This window comes from Silurus aristotelis (assembly GCF_946808225.1).
Source record: "Silurus aristotelis genome assembly, chromosome: 4".
Classification (NCBI taxonomy): Eukaryota; Metazoa; Chordata; class Actinopteri; order Siluriformes; family Siluridae; genus Silurus; species Silurus aristotelis.
Window position 1 is genome coordinate 16,295,510 of NC_139577.1, and position 16,893 is coordinate 16,312,402.

The window sequence follows — 16,893 nt, forward strand, 5'->3', positions numbered from 1 at the left end:
TAGGCTATTGTAGTGAACAGGAGGCTGATGGCTCTGGCACTAAGACAAATGTGTTCAACATGACAGGTGGTGTGGACACTGCTGCAGTGGGGGGTGTGTTTGACATCTCTAATGCTGACCGGCTGGGCTTCTCTGAGGTGGAACTTGTTCAGATGGTGGTAGATGGAGTCAAGCTGTTGATCGAGATGGAGAAAAAACTGGAGAAGGGTCAATCCATTGATGAACTCATGCCTGTTCAGAAGTAAATCCAGCAATAGTCTTCTACCTCACTCATCCAAGATGGTCTTTTTTATCTCCCTACCACATCCCACTCCTGAGATTAAGTAAAAAAAAATTATTTTATTTAAGACTCCTGTAATATGGTGATAAAAATTAAACATTCTACCAGTTCACATTTGTCTGCTGTCTTGTCTTAAATATTAATAGCTGTTTATGCCTCAAATAAATGCACTTACTGTGTTCTTTGGATTTGTGTTTAAAATTAAACACAAAGTTATAATCTAATTTCATTATTACGTGAATGCTGATTCAAGGCTCCCTTAACACAAACAAAACCTTGTTTTCTGCCCTTTCAATACAGTGTAAAAACAAAAAAAAAACAAAAAAAAAAAACAATGACTATAATTTTAGTCAGTTCACATAACAAAGAGGTGGAAGTAAACCAGAAGAAAATACAGACATATCCCTCACCTAAACCCCCTGAATAATTTGGGATAAATTGGAATGATGATCAGGCTTCTTTGTAGAACATCAGTTCTTGACCTCACTATTACTTTCGAGGCTGAATGAGCAAAAATCACCACAGCAACACATCTACATTTTGTAAAAAGCCTTCCCAGAATACTACAGGTTATCGTAACAGCAAACAACGTTTAGCCATATAGTGCAAATTAAGAGAATATAGCAGATTAGAATAAAATTACAAACACATGCAAGTTTACACCTACATATTTAAACACGCACAGATAGACAGAGGCACTAAATAGAATAGAATAGAATAGAATAGAATAGAATAGAATAGAATAGAATAGCCATTATTTCTCACATATACATTACAGGACAGTGAAACACTTTTCTTCACATATCTCAACTTGTTTAGAAGTGAATACTGCGCCCCTAAAGTACATAGGGTTCAGGGCCTTGCTCAAGGGCCCACCTGTACAGGCCAACTGACCGAGGGCACCTTGGAGCACAAAAAGGCAGTGGCCATACCTGGAGTAAATTCCAGGAAGGAAGGGGCCACAGAAAGGGCCTAAAGATCTCCTACTCTTTTAAAAAAGCAAATAGCCAACAATAATGCTGTCTTGATAGAGAAATGCCTCCAAGATGCCTGTCAGAGGCTCGAAGGGGGCCTCAGAGGAAGCCCAAAAAACGATGGCCAGGCACACTAGGTCGCACCGGGGGCCTTAGCCTTCGGGTGCCGCAAAGAAAATGCATCGCAAGAGGGTCTCTGCCCAGATACTGCTCTGCTAAGGGCGTGTGATATGCCGAAAATAGTGGGTGCATAGACTTTAAGGGTGGACTGAGCCAACCCTTTCATGAACTGTCATTGGAGAAAATCCAGCACTGAGCTAACTGGGCAGTGGACAGGATTCAGCTGGGGGTGATTGCACCATGAGCAGAACAAACACCAATCTGTGGGGAATGGCTCTGGAGTGGAGAAGGGTCTCTACCACCTCGGTGGAGAGGCCAGAACCTTGGAGCTGTGCCCCCTCAGGGGCCATGGCCACCTTAGAGCAAACTCCATCCTGGCAAACTCCAGAACTCCTGGAAGCAGCTCGACAGGGGTGGCTGGAGGAGTAAGGGAGAACCAGAGGGAACAGTGCGATGTCTCTTGAGATGTGAACAGGCGTGCTGAATCTCTCACAAATCTGCTCCACCACGAGAGGGTCATTCGCCATTTCCCGGGTCTCAACGCCTGCCTCAACAGGGTGTCTTCTTTTTTGTTCAACCGACCCGTGATGTGAGCTGCTCTCACTGAGAGGAGCTTCCCCTGGGCCCACAGGAGGATCTGGTGCGCCAGCCTGTACAGGGAGTGTGAGCGCAGACCTCTTTGATGGTTGATGTAAGAAACCACCGAGGTGCTGTCCGTACGAATCAGCACCTGGTGATCTCTGAGGTCGGGGAGAAAATGCTTCAACATTAGAAGCACGGCCAGCATCTCTAGGCAATCAATGTGCTAAGGTAGATGGGGCCCTTCCCATAGACCTATGGCGGAGCGACCACTCATGGCCGCTCCTTACCCCATGAGGAATGCATCCATCAATAGCATTACGAGACGACTGGGAACTTCCAACAAGGGGCACTGAGACAGGAACTCTCCAAACATCTCTCCAAACATCTAAGGCACATAAGCTGGCTATGTCCTGAAGCACATTCAGTGGCAGGGTTAACGGACCAGGTCCCTAAGGGGGCCGGGGCAGGGCAGGCACCAGATACTGCAGTGCCCCTTCACAGCAGGATTCCCAGAATGTCCTATGTCAGGACTTAATGCAGTTAATGCAGCAGTTCAGCCTGATACACCTTACATGACCGCCATGGTGTGCAGGGATGCAGTGGCTTGACCTGCCGAGGCGTAAGCCTTACCCACGAACGATGACGTATTATGCAGGGTTTATGTGGTTAATATCTGGGTCTTGAGAGAGGAGGCAATCGGGAGAGGGATAGCTCGCAAGCGTCTCTTCAACGCGTGGCATCGCTCCATACCTGTGTACTTTCCACCCCATGATGTGTAAATACAACGTCAAAGGGGCTGAAGGGGCTTTGCCCATGACCATGACACCTCAGTGTGCAGGTCTGGAAAAAATGGGAGACCCCAACATGGAGGTTGCGACCCGATGTCAGAGATCGCTCGTCCAACTTACTGGCAAAGGCGCAGGGCACAACCCCCAAAAATGCTTACTGGCTTATTATCATTATTATTATCATTATAATTTTTTATTTTATTATCATTAATTTTATTTTTATTTTTTTTACCACGAGGAGTGAGAGCACCCCCCTCGAGGAGCGATCATACAGAAATCGGAGCAGAATGTGTGCGGCACAATAAGCATGGCGCAATATGATCATAGTTCATATGAGAATCTGTGCCAAAAGTGCGCAGAATGCGCGCAGTCAGATCCCTCGGAAACCTACCTAGCTCCGCCCCAACTCCATAGCTCCTCAAGCTCAGAGGAGGAGAGGCAAAGCTAATGCTTTCATCGCAGGGGGAAGAAACCACCGAGAAGCGTGCTTCCAAGCCTGTGAGCGAGTGCTGGACCAAGCAGGTAAGGTTAGAGAAAGGGACAAGCCCGTTTTGAAACCCTCTGCGAAGTCTTATTTGCGAGCCCTGGCAACTGCCGCACCGCTTCGTCTCAGCGAGAGAGGGGCAGAACCGCAAGGACCGCAATCTCTCTCCTCGGCGAGTGCCGCTCGGGAGTGGAGCAATGGCATTGATATGCAGCCGGCTCGCTCGAAACCCGACTTAGCATGCTCCACTCCCAGGAAAAAAAAAAAAAAAAAAAAAAAAAAAAAAAAAAAAAAATATATATATATATATATATATATATATATATATATATATATATATATATATATATATATATATATATATTTTTTTTTTTTTTTCTTTTCTGACGAACAATTGACAGGCAATTCAACACACACACAGAGCGCTTCGTAAACAAACAGAAGCTGGCACTTGCCTCACTCCATGTGCATTTTATGCTTCCTGGTCATGACATCAACCCGCCAGTGACGACCAGCGTCAATTTTTTTTTTTAACTGATTACACACATTATTTCAGAGCATGAACACTCAGGCACGTTCCCAAAGCGTTTTGACGTGGCTAGAGTTCCTGAAAGGGAACCGTTGGCTTTGGAAGAGCTTTCAGTGAATAATAGATATATTTTTATGTGAAACATACTGTTTGTATGTCAAAAAAAACTGTGATATAGTTAAGTCAAGTCAAGAAGCTTTTATTGTCATTTCAACCATATATAGCTGATGCAGTATACAGTGAAATGAAACAACATCCCTCCAGGACCCAGGTGCTACATAAAACAACATAAAACAACAGTCACAGAAACAGAAAAACACAGGGCCAAGAACTAGTAGGAAAATCCTTGCCACATAAAGTGCATGTGTGCAACCTGGTGCAAACAGTGCAAGACAACACAAGACAGTGCAAGACAACACAAGACATTGCAAGACAACACAGGACAGTGCAAGACAACACAGGACAGTGCAAGACAATACATAATACACAAAACACAAAATAGCTCTGCCAGTAAACCTGACGTAACAAAATAAGGTGAACAGTAGCAGAAAAATGTAAACAGAATATTGGGCAAAAGAACAAACAGCAGCAATCCCGGAATATGTGCAAAAACGGCATGTATACATTTTGCGGTAATGATAAGTGTAAGTGGTACTGAGTCATGATTGTGCAAAGTGTATGATGTGTGAAGTCCGGTTTGTACAGATCAGTCACACAAAGTGAATATTAGTGTGTGTTGAGTCCGGTTTGTACTGATCAGTCACACAGTTGTGTGTATGTGTGCGCGTGTGTGTGTCTGGATGTGTCGGCCCGAATGCTTCGGAACTGCTTCCCTGATGGTAGGAGAGTAAAAAGTGACGGGTGTGTGTGGTCGTCCACAATGCTGTTTGCTTTGCGGATGCAGCGTGTTGTGTAAATGTCAATGATAGAGGGGAGAGAGACTCCGATGATCTTTTCAGGTGTCCTCACTATCATCTGTAGGGTCTTGTGATCCGAGACGGTGCAGTTCCCAAACCAGGCAGTGATGCAGCTGCTCAGGATGCTCTCAATGGTCCCTCTTTAGAACCTGGTCAGGATGGGGGGGCTTTCCACAGCCTTCTCAGGAAGTAGAGACGTTGCTGGGCTTTTTTGGTGATGGAGCTGGTGTTAAGTGACCAGGTAAGGTTATCCGCCAGGTGAACACCAAGGAATTTGGTGCTCTTGACGATCTCCACTTAGGATCCATCGATGTTCAGTGGAGAATGGTCCCTCTGTGTTCTCCTGAAGTCAACAACTATCTCTTTAGTTTTGTCCACGTTCAGAGACAGGTTGTTGGCTCCACACCAGGCTGTTAACCGTTGCACCTCCTCTCTGTATGCTGACTTGTTGTTCTTGTTGATGAGACCCACCACGGTCGTGTCATCGGCGAACTTGATGATATAATTCGAGCTGTGCGTTGCTACACAGTCGAGAGTCAGCAGAGTGAACAGCAATGGACTGAGCACACAGCCCTGAGGGGCTCAGCTTCTCAATCAGGTGCTGAGGGACGATCGTTTTAAATGCTGAACTGAAGTCTATGAACAGCATCCTTACATAAGAGTCCTTGTTGTCTAGGTGGTTAAGGGCCAGATGAAGGGTTGTGGAGATACCATCGTCCATGGAGCAGTTAGGACGATATGCGAACTGCATGGGGTCCAGTGCGGGTGGAAGCTGGGTCTTGATGTGTCTCATGACAAGCCTCTCGAAGCACTTCATCACAATGGGTGTGAGTGCAACGGGACGATAGTCATTGAGGCAGGAGACAGTAGACTTCTTCGGCACGTGGATTTTGGTCGTCGTCTTGAGGCATGTAGGAACAGTGGCGCTGCTCAGGGAGATGTTGAAGATGTCGGTGAAGACATCCGCTAGCTGTTGTGCACATTCCATGAGCACTCTACCAGGAATGTTGTCTGGTCCAGCAGACTTTCGTGGGTTAACTCTGCATAGAGTTTTCCTCACTTCAGCTGTGGTTAGACAGAGCACCTGGTCATTGGGAGGAGGGATGGTCTTCCTCGTCACTTGTTCTGCACCTCGAACCGGGCGTAGAAGTCGTTCAGCACATCTGGGAGGGAGGCGTCACGGTCACAAGCAGGTGATGTTGTCTCGTAAGCAGGTGATGTTGTCTTGTAAGCAGGTGATGTTGTCTTGTAATGCATGAGTTGTACATCTTGTAATGTTGTAATCTTGTAATGTTGTGTTGATGCATGATATAGATACCCTTTTTATGAGAAACATACTGTTTGTATGTCTACGCATTGTGTTATTGTATGGGTAATTTGGATGTCTTTTTCTTTCCCTTTTTTGGGGGGATATAGATACCTTTTTACAAGGAACATACTGTTTGTATGTCAAAAGATACTGTGACATAGATACCCTTTTAATGAGCAATATACAGTTTGTATGTCTAAGCATTGTGTTATTGTATGAGTATTACATAAATGCTCTACTGTGTGAGATTGTACCAGTAAAACAAGCTAATAAGTTGCCGGTACCCGTCTGGAGAATACCATGACTTATGCAGTATTCAACACAACTGTCGCAATAAGCTGGTGGCAGTTGGCTTAAAAGACGGTCTACGTCCGAGTCACACACAAGCTTATAACCATTTTGGCCCTCAAAAGTTCTCAGCATACCCTCTCTTGATACTTGTCTTGAAGTGTCTGCAGCGCAGCGGAGCTTTGGGCTTGGATGAAGTGAGTAGACAGCTGAGGGAAAAGGCACAAATGGAGCTGTATAATGTGTAATTTGTCTAATTGTTATGTAAACCTTTTCGTACATACAATATATTATTCAGTGCATGGTGCACTGACAACAACCTGCTGCTCAACACCAAAAAGACAAATGAGCTCAACGTAGACTTCAGGTAGGAGAAATTACAAAAGACTGGTGGTCACCAGCTTTAAATTCCTGGGGATCCACATCTCCGAGGACCTCACCTGGACAAAAACCAGCTCCAGCACTGTCAAGAAGGCTCACACAATGGACTTCTCTCACCCTGCCTGTAGACTCTACAGGAGCCTCTGGACCCAGACAAGCAGGTTCACAGCTGCTTCCATGCTGAACTCTGCACCCCGGTAGAACCATCAACCTCCACCCCTCAGTACAGAAACTACGCGTAGGCTACGCTACTACAGAACTTTACTCTGTTCAGTACATGTACTCATTAAATGTGATAAACTGTAATACTGTGCACATGTTGCACATACTGTATATCTGTGGTCCCCAACCTTTTTTTGCACCATGGACCGGATTAATGTCAGACAATATTTTCAAGGACCGGTTTAATATCAGACAATATTTTCACGGACCGGCCATTAAGGTGTGGCAGATATAAAATAAACAAAATAAAATGATAAGACCGGTGTTACACCAGATTCTTTGACCATCGTATGTTGTGACCATAGATGGCGCTGTTGCTAAAATGCAGCTTAAAATAGATAGAGAAGTTCGTCTAGAGAAGTTCGCTACGCAAACAGCTTAAATACAAACATCGGCGTCCACTGTTCATTAAATGTTGTTTATTCTAGTGATGCCTAACCCTCCCTCTTTCTCTTATATCCTGAAAAGTGAACTGTAACAGACTTACCGCAGGGTCACCATATTTCATAAGGCACAAATACAGGTTATCAAAATCCGTTACCTCCCTCTATTTCACATGCAATTACTTCAATGTTCTCCATATTCACTGTAGTGATGCCTAACCTTCTATGTATTATGTCCTGAAAAATATTTGGGTCTTATGTCAACAGTAACAAACTTACAGCAGGGTCACCAAATTTGATAAGGCATTATTACAGGTTATCAGAATCTGTTACCTTCCTCTATTTCACTTAATTTCACTTCTATTTCATTTAATAATTAATGTTCAAAAACTCTTAAAACATCTTTACTGTATAGTCTTTGAGATTATACAGTAAAATGTAAAGGCAAAATCACCTTTATATTACCTTCCTTTAAATGTTTGCTAATTTATTTAATTGTACTCAGAGTGGCCCTGACTATCACTGAATTAACGTTCAGGTCATTCTACTGTACAATTTTTAAGAAACATAAACATCAGTGCATTTAAATTGCCATATTCAAGCACTCATAAAACATTTTCATTTATAGGTTTGCTCAACTATTCAAATAATTAATATTTAGAGTCTATTAGCTTATTGATTTTTAAGTCATTTCACAGTACAGTTTTTCAGAAAAGTAAAGGCATAATCACTCCTAACATCAGTGCATTTTTAATCATGTCCCATATTCAAACATTCATAAAACATGTTCTTTTAGAGGTTTGCAAAATGTTTTAAATAATTATTTTTTAGAGTAAGCCTTTCTATTATTCTATTTAATTTCAAGTCATTTTACTGTACAGTTTTTGAGAGAAGTAAAGGCAAACTCACTCTAAACCTCAGTACATTTTAAATTATGTTTCTCCATACTACTCTGTCCTCCACATCTGCCTCTTTCAAACCAATTACCTGGATGTCTTCCTTTACCACATCCATGAACCTACTTTTTAGCCTTCCTCTTTTCCTCCTTCCTGGTGGCTCCATCCTCAGCATTTTTCTCCCAATATACCTCATGTATCTCCTCTGCACATGTCCAAATTCTTTCCAGCACATTCCTCCACCTCTCCAGGCTCCTTTCAACCTGCTCCCTACTCTCACCACAAATCACAATATCATCCGCAAACATCAAAGTCCATGGAGACTCCTGTCTAACATCATCTGTCAACCTGTCCATCACCACTGCAAACAGAAAAGGGTTCAGAACCGATCCTTGATGCAGTACAACCTCCACCTTGAACCAGTCTGTCGTACCTACTGCACACTTCACTGCTGTCACACAAGTCCTCACACATGGCCTGCATTACCCTCACATACTTCTCTGACACACCTGACTGCCTCATACAATATCACAACTCCTCTCTCGGCACTTTGTCATATGCTTTCTCTAAATCCACAAACACACGCTGCAACTATTTCTGACCTTCTCTATACTTCATCAACACTCTCAAAGCAAATAATGCGTCTGTGGTGCTCTTACTCGGCATGAAACCATACTGTTGCTCACAGATGGTCACCTCTTCTTTCAGCCTGGCTTCCACTACTCTTTCCCATAACTTCATAGTGTGACTGATCAACTTAATTCCCTTGTATTTACTGCAGGCCTGCACATCTCCCCTATGCTTAAGGATCGGTACCAGCACACTTCTTCTCCATTTCTCAGGCTTCTTCTCACCTTCCAAAATCCAGTTAAAATCCTCTTAATTGCTGCTCTCACTTCCTTCTTACTAATTCTATCCACTTCCTGCTTCAACATCTCTACACCATACAACTTATTCTCTCTTTCATTTTCCTCATTCATTAGCTGCTCAAAATACTCCCTCCAACTTTTCAACACCCTCTCCTCACTAGTGAACACATTTCCATCTCCATCCTTTATTGCTCTAACTTGCAGTACATCCTTCCCAGCTCGGTTTCTCTGCCTGGCCAATCGGTATAAATCCTTTTCTCCTTCCTTAGTGTCCAACTTCTCATACAGCTCCTCATATGCCTTTTCCGTAGCTTTAGCCACATCCCTCTTTACCTGCTGCTCCATAAACTTGTACTCCTGCCTACTTTTCTCTTCTCTCTGCCGATCCCAATTCTGTTTTGCTAACCTCTTTCTCCTTATGCTGTTCTGCACTTCCTCATTCCACCACCACGTCTGTTTGTCTTCCTTTCTATTTCTAGATGTTATGACAAGTACCTTTCTAGCTGTCTCCCTTATCACTTCTGCAGTAGTTGCCCAATCATCCAGCACCTCCTCACCACCGAGCCCGTGTCTGACCTCTTCCCTGAATCTCACACTACAGTCTGTCTCCTTCAGTTTCCACCATCTTTTTCTTCTTTCAGTCATCACTCTCCTCCTTCTTCTTCACCTCCAAACCCATCCTACAGACCACCCTCCGATGCTGTCTAGCTACACTGTCCCCTGCCAATACAGTCTCCAATCTTCTTCAGGTTGCATCTCCTACATAGAACTCCTTTCTCCACTCTTATACGTCACCCTATGATTCCCCTTCTTCTTAAAATTTGTATTCACCACTGCCATTTCCATCCTTTTAGCAAAATCTACCACCATCTGCCCTTCCACATTACTCTTCTTAAAGCCATACCTACCCATCACCTCCTCATCACCTCTGTTTCCTTCACCTACATGGCCATTGAAGTCTGCCACAATCACAATCATTCATTCCTAGGTACACCTTCTACCCCTTCATCTAATTCACACCAGAATCTTTCCTTCTCCTCCATCTCACAACCCACTTTTGGAGCATAAGCACTGATGACATTTATCATCACCTCTTCAATGTCCAGCTTCACGTTCATCATCCTATCAGAAACTCTCTTCACCTTCACTACACTCTTACTAAACTCTAACTTCAGAAACACCCCTACACCATTTCTCTTTCCATCCACACTATGAAACAACAGTTTAAACCCACCTCCAATGTTCATGGCCTTACTTCCTTGGTCTCCTAAACACACAACATATCTACCTTTCATATCAGCTAACTCTCTCCCTTTACCAGTCATAGTACCAACATTTAAAGTACCAACCGTAACCTCCACTCTCCTCCACTTCTCCTTTTCCTGCCGTCTCTGTAGACGTCTTAATCCTCTCCTTCTTTTCCTTTAGCCAACAGTAGCCCAATTTCTACCGGTACCCTGTTGGCTAACTATACCTGTGGTGGTCGTTGGTAACTCGGGCTTTGACCGATCCAGTATGAATTTCTGATTCGTGATCCGCATATTTGTTTTGGCAGGTTTTACGCTGGATGCCCTTCCTAACCCTCCCCATTAATGGGACCGACACTAAGAGTACACTGAATTGTGCAACCCTAATGGCTGGGTTAATCATGTTTCATATTCAAACACTCATAAAACATTTCCTTTCTTATTTTTTTTTTGGATACGTTTTATTTGGTGTCCCTGTCAATTATTTAATTACATTTCAAGTCATTTTACTGTACAGTTTTTGAGAAAAGTAAAGGCAAAATCACTCTAAACCTCAGTCATTTCCAATCATGTTTCATATTCAAACACTCCTAAAACATTTAAAAGTTTATAGGTTTGCTCATTCTTTTAAATAATAATACAATTTTTTTTTTTTTTTTTTTAGAGTGATTTTGCCTTTACTTTTCTCATAATTTGTGTAATGACTTGAAAATCAATAAACTAATAGAAACTATGTGTAACAAAACGTGTGAAAAAATGATGTATGCGATAAGGTATGATGAAAGAACTAATTTTGTAACGCGTGGTGTTATAGTTTCACTGTTCTTATCCTGCACGCGATCGTGGCTTTTCGTGGCTTTGTTCTGCCGATCGGTTTCTCACCACTGCAGTTCAGACACCGACAAGGAGCTCGAGACATCACCTGGTTTATAGATCGGGACATCACCTGGTTCAACACTTGGCTCGGGACATCACTTGGTTTATTGATCATCGGAAGGTGACACTCATACATTATCAACAGTGGATTAAATACTGCATCTCTCTCTCTTTCTCTCTCTCTCTCTCTCTCTCTCTCTCTCTCTCTCTCTCTCTCTCTCTCACAAATCCATAATAGACTGTTATTTTCCTCTTTTCCAAATCACTGTTCTCGCTGTATTGTCTCCAGATCTTATTTAAAGTTGTAGTACATCATTTATAAACTTACATTTTCTTTAAAAATGTTTCCTTAAAACTTCCTACAGTTAAACAGGATTCGGTTAGAAATGTGATTTATTATTAGAATAGACATACATACATAGTATAGTCTTACCGCCTAATGCAACGCGCACTAATAACCTCCCAGGTTACCATAGCAACGGCCCGAATAGAGGACGCTTTAAGCAGCGTGTGACGCTCCAACCCGATAAACGTCGTCCACGTTGTATGAAAAACTCATTCCAGCGTTTCTACTAAGGAAGGAACTTGTTGGAATTCACACTCCGTAAATTCTTTATCGCTACTCTCGAATAGACACTCGATCTTAACCGGATCATAATACACTTCTGGATACAGTACTTCAGGTACACGATTAATGTTCAGAGTGAAAAGTTGGTGCCTCAATGTCTGATTTAAGGGGTCCAGTAATTACAATCGTTAATAATAACGTGTAATTACTGGACCCCTTAATTAAAGCATTGCTAATGTGTGTGTGTGTGTGTGTGTGTGTGTGTGTGTGTGTGTGTGTGTGTGTGTGTGTGTGTGTGTGTGTGTGTGTGTGTGTTTGTGTGTGTGTGTGTGTGTATTTGTATTTGTATTTGTATTTTTCTTATTGAATCTCCACAGGTTCACCCTCTGTTTACTCTGTGAACCAAATACATCGAGTGAAGACTTAAACAACACTAAAAATGGGCAACGTGTAAGTATTTACAATATACAAAAACTGTCATTGTATTGTAAAAATTATCTCTAAATAAAACTTAATTTGAAATATTTGTTTTTTACTTCAGCATGGTCACTGTAGCGGTGATTCAGGAACGTGTAGCTAGTGAGCAACTAATGTTTGTTCACATTTTTTTTTTTCAGAAGAATTCACATGTTAAACTGTAAATTTATCCTGCAAATTAAATATAGACACCAGTCCCAATAATCCACATGATTAAACTATCAATTGTTATAAGTGTAGTTATATTTTCTCCAACCTGAATACAGAAAACAAATACAGAAAACAAATCGTCGATCACTCTGACTCAGATTTGGTTCCGGATTCACGATCCTGAGAGCTCTGCATCAATGCATTCTCCAGTATTTTTTAAGCTTTTTTGTATTATTGGCTGTAAAGTAACTAATTGTTAGTAATTTTAAGTATTTATGAATTAATTGATGCTATTTGGATTCACTGTAAAAACTACAGATGAACGGTTAATACATTTCCGGGTCCATAAGCAGGAAAAATCAGATATTTTATACCTACTGGGTTTTTAGTTAGCGTTTATTTTTATGTTTTTGTCATTTCTTCGCAAAAACTCAGATGATTTATTAATGTTTAAAACTTGATCTGTGATGATCATTTATCCCACTGTATCTCGCTGCTTTTGTGGGATTTCTTTTTTAATCAATGAAAAAAAATCTGTTTTAACAAATGACTAATAGGCTATATTTTAGTAATGTGCATATAATTTTTTATAGCAGCAAATGTTAAAAAAAAAAAAAAATTCTTGTTTGGACAATAGTATTTTTCGGGTTTGTGTGGAAACGCTAACAGGTTTTTGTATGGGCTCCGCTCTGTGACCTCTCTGTACTTTGAACTTGCTGAATTAAAAAAAAAAATCACCTTTTCTGATTGCTCTCCAAAAGCATTAAAGTATTGTTCATGTAAAAGAAAATGTTCACAAATCACAGATCTATGTTAATGTTTTGTGTTTGTGTAGCAATCAACAAATGGCCACTCCTGCCATTGTGGAATTCTCTGCTGAAGATGAGTACCCAGACCTCAGCCAGCACAACAACCATATGTCTAAAGTTCTTACTTTGGAAATGTACAAGAAGCTTCGTGGGCGTTCCACTTCCAGCGGTTTCACCATAGATAAAGTCATTCAGACTGGTGTAGATAATCCTGGTAAAAGAACACTCAGACTAGAATAAATATGCTGATCTTGCAATAAAATTTGAAACAGAGTTTAAGACTGAAAAAACTCTGTAGTCAAGTCTTTTGCAGTGAAAGCTTAAATTAAATCAAGAAAAAGATTTTTAGTTACAAATAATGTATTGCATGTTAACCCTTGTGTACTCTCGTTTCTTTATTGACACTTGTTTATTTGCATGTAAAGCTGACTTGCCATGTGTGCATTCTAGGTCACCCCTTCATTATGACTGTGGGCTGTGTGGCGGGAGATGAGGAGACCTACGAGGTGTTTAAGGAGCTGCTAGACCCCATCATTCAGGACCGTCATGGTGGATACAAACCCACTGATAAACACAAAACTGATCTGAACCCAGCCAACCTCAAGGTACTGTAATGTGCCAGCTTCCGAAATGTGTGCACTCTAGGGATGGGTGGGTCGTTAATGAACCATTTGTTCATTTTAAACGAGTCTTTGTAATGTGACTCAGAAGAACGAGTATAATTTTCTACTAGACGTGCATGAGCAAAGCATCATAAAATCTTTGTAGGTTATGTACAGGAAACAGAATTAAGTAGTTTATTTCATGAATCCTCTGGTTCAAGTTGTTCATTGTTTTATCACAAGACTTAACTCAGAATCTTGACAATATTGTAACAATCGTTATGGGAATCACATGACAAAAGAACCAATGGTCCAGAAAATATGAAAGGTGAGCTACTCTTCTGTTTATTATTATTTGTCCTTAGCTGTATTGTAATATTTAATTATTGAAATTATTGTCAGTCTTTGTGTATTTAGACGTGTTGGGGGATCTGCTTAATGAAAATGCAACATTTTATTTATTTCTGATCCAAGGGACATGATCTAAATTACATTTAAATGAACAAATATTCAAATATCCAAGTCACTAAAATGATACGATCTTCCCATCTATAGTGCTCTCTCGAGTTAAAGACTTTACCTTTTGAGTTGTGGTTGTATTCACTTGTTAACAATTTTTTCTAAAGGGTGGGGATGATCTGGATCCCAACTATGTGCTGAGTTCTCGTGTGCGAACAGGCAGAAGCATCCGTGGCTTTTGCCTGCCACCACACTGCAGTCGTGGTGAGAGAAGAGCAGTCGAAAAACTCTCAGTGGAAGGTAAAGTTTTGAAGTATGGCTCCATCTAGAGGAGGTTTTTAGAACAATTAGTTTTAATCTAGTTTAAGTAATTTAAATAATTGTGGGTTTTTTTCATTCTTATTTGCTGCACATTTGCTTGTAGGGGATGGGTATAGGGGTGCAAAATATGATTACAGAACTTTGAGGTTAAAGCAAATTTGTAAGAATTAAATGTGAGATAGTGGAACTAATCCAAGAGCATTTTAAAGTTTTACCTCACTCGTTCTTTCCACAATGACTATCTGAATTAGCGACTCATAGTATGTATGCAACACTTTCATACGCATTGCACAATTATGTCAGACATCTTATTTTCAAAACTGGCAAGGGTGAACTAGTCTTACCTCATTTCTACCCCAGAGGTTAGTGGTTGATTTATTTTATTTTATTTTTTAATGTTTTCCATTTATTTTTGTGATTTTGTGTGTAGGGATGTCAAGTGGTGATAAATGCTAGAACTAAATTAATTTGATTTGGCTCTAATTATTTAATCGTCTATTTATTCTATCTTTTTATCTATTTGTTTTTTAGCTTTAGGTGCCCTGGATGGAGATCTAAAAGGGAAATATTATGCTCTGAATAATATGACTGAAGAAGAACAGCAGCAGCTGATTGATGACCACTTCCTGTTTGACAAGCCTGTTTCACCCCTGCTGTTGGCCTCTGAAATGGCTCGTGATTGGCCAGATGCCAGGGGTATATGGTAAGTGCATTTAGGCTGAGTTGCTATCACATCTGAAGGTATTATTTTCAAAACAAACACACACAAAACATGTTTTATAAACATATCTGCCTCCACTTTGTATTTAATTCTATATGTTTGTACTGAGTATGTACAGTTTAGACTAGTGTGTTCATTCTTTGTTTAATCAGTGGGCCACAACATGCTATTTGCATCTAATCCAACTTTATTTATTATTTAATTATTTTAACTAGTAGACTGATGGGAAGCAGATACTCTTATTAAATTATTACAATAAGTATTTGGATTTTGCCACTAGGTGTTTTTTTAGCTAGTGGTAATACTAGTTCTAGTTTATATTTCTGGATATTAATGGTTCAATAAAAAATACTCGGGTATCACTTCAGAAACTTAAACATCACTACCATGAATGTGAACTGTTCAGAGAACTTGGTATTCACACTACATTAATGATCAAAATAAAGCCAGTCGCTTTTGATGACTTTAGAAATTTCTATGAAAGTTGGTTTGTAGATCTTGGGGCCAGGTGATTCCATTTACTGATCATGCTTAATGTTTTTCAGGCACAATAACAACAAGACATTCCTTGTGTGGGTGAATGAGGAGGATCACTTGCGTGTCATCTCCATGCAGAAAGGTGGCAACATGAAGGAAGTGTTTAACCGTTTCTGCACAGGCCTCACCAAAGTAATCAATTCAAGAGTGAAATTCCATACAGTTAAAGTAGTTAAGGAGTAATTGAGTCTAGTAAACGTTCCTGTAAATAACTGCTGCTTACTGACTTGTACCCTTTCAGATTGAGGAGCTGTTCAAAAACAAGGGCCATTCATTCATGTGGAATGAGCATTTGGGCTACGTCCTCACCTGCCCATCCAACCTGGGTACAGGGCTGCGTGCAGGTGTGCACGTCAAACTTCCCCATCTGAGTAAGCACAAAAAGTTTGAGGAGGTGCTGAAGAAGTTACGCCTGCAGAAGCGTGGAACAGGTAAGAAAATGTGACAGAATGTCTGAAGCACCCAGTGCTGCCCCCTGTAGGCTATTGTAGTGAACAGGAGGCTGATGGCTCTGGCACTAAGACAAATGTGTTCAACATGACAGGTGGTGTGGACACTGCTGCAGTGGGGGGGGTGTTTGACATCTCTAATGCTGACCGACTGGGCTTCTCTGAGGTGGAACTTGTTCAGATGGTGGTAGATGGTGTCAAGCTGTTGATCGAGATGGAGAAGCATTTGGAGAGGGGTCAAGCCATTAATGAACTCATACCTGTTCAGAAGTAATAGTCTTCTACCTCACTCATCCAAGATCCAAGATCCTTTTCATCCCCCTGTGACATCCCACTCCTGAGATGAAGTAAACATTTATTTTATTTAAGACTCCTGTAACATGGTGATAAAAATTAAACATTCTACCAGTTCACATCTGTCTGCTGCTTGTCTTAAATATAAATAGCTGTTTAAGCCTCAAATAAATGCACTTACTGTGTTCTCTGGAATTGTGTTTAAAATTCTAAATTTGTTTTTACTTTAATGATGATTTAAGGCTCCCTTAACAACCAAAACCTGGTGTTCTTTTCATTCATGGTTAACCATTTACAGGTGTTTGGTCAGGGATCTAAACATTTTCAAAACAGTGTAATTTTAGCACTGTTGTGCAATTCC

At 41.0% G+C, this 16,893-nt stretch overlaps 2 protein-coding genes across 3 annotated transcripts in view; both read left to right on the forward strand.

The window, feature by feature from the left end:
• ckba (creatine kinase, brain a) overlaps positions 1-16,717 on the forward strand; it is a 33,928-nt gene extending 17,211 nt beyond the window's left edge. Inside the window, exons 8-9 of one of the 2 annotated variants that reach the window (XM_083539304.1) lie at positions 67-282; positions 16,545-16,717. In XM_083539304.1, coding sequence (XP_083395430.1) covers positions 67-245 — 179 coding nt within the window. In that variant the 3' untranslated portion in view covers positions 246-282; positions 16,545-16,717. Of the gene's footprint in view, positions 1-66; positions 469-16,544 lie in introns of those variants that run through there. The other variant, XM_083539303.1, reaches the window with a different exon arrangement.
• On the forward strand, positions 13,579-16,651 carry LOC310724884 (creatine kinase, testis isozyme). Its single transcript, XM_083539313.1, has 6 exons — positions 13,579-13,754; positions 14,378-14,510; positions 15,063-15,234; positions 15,798-15,921; positions 16,031-16,220; positions 16,334-16,651. Exons 1-6 carry the CDS (start codon positions 13,614-13,616, stop codon positions 16,510-16,512), a joined length of 939 nt encoding a protein of 312 aa, XP_083395439.1. The 5' UTR covers positions 13,579-13,613; the 3' UTR covers positions 16,513-16,651.
• Positions 16,718-16,893: the final 176 nt, after the last annotated feature.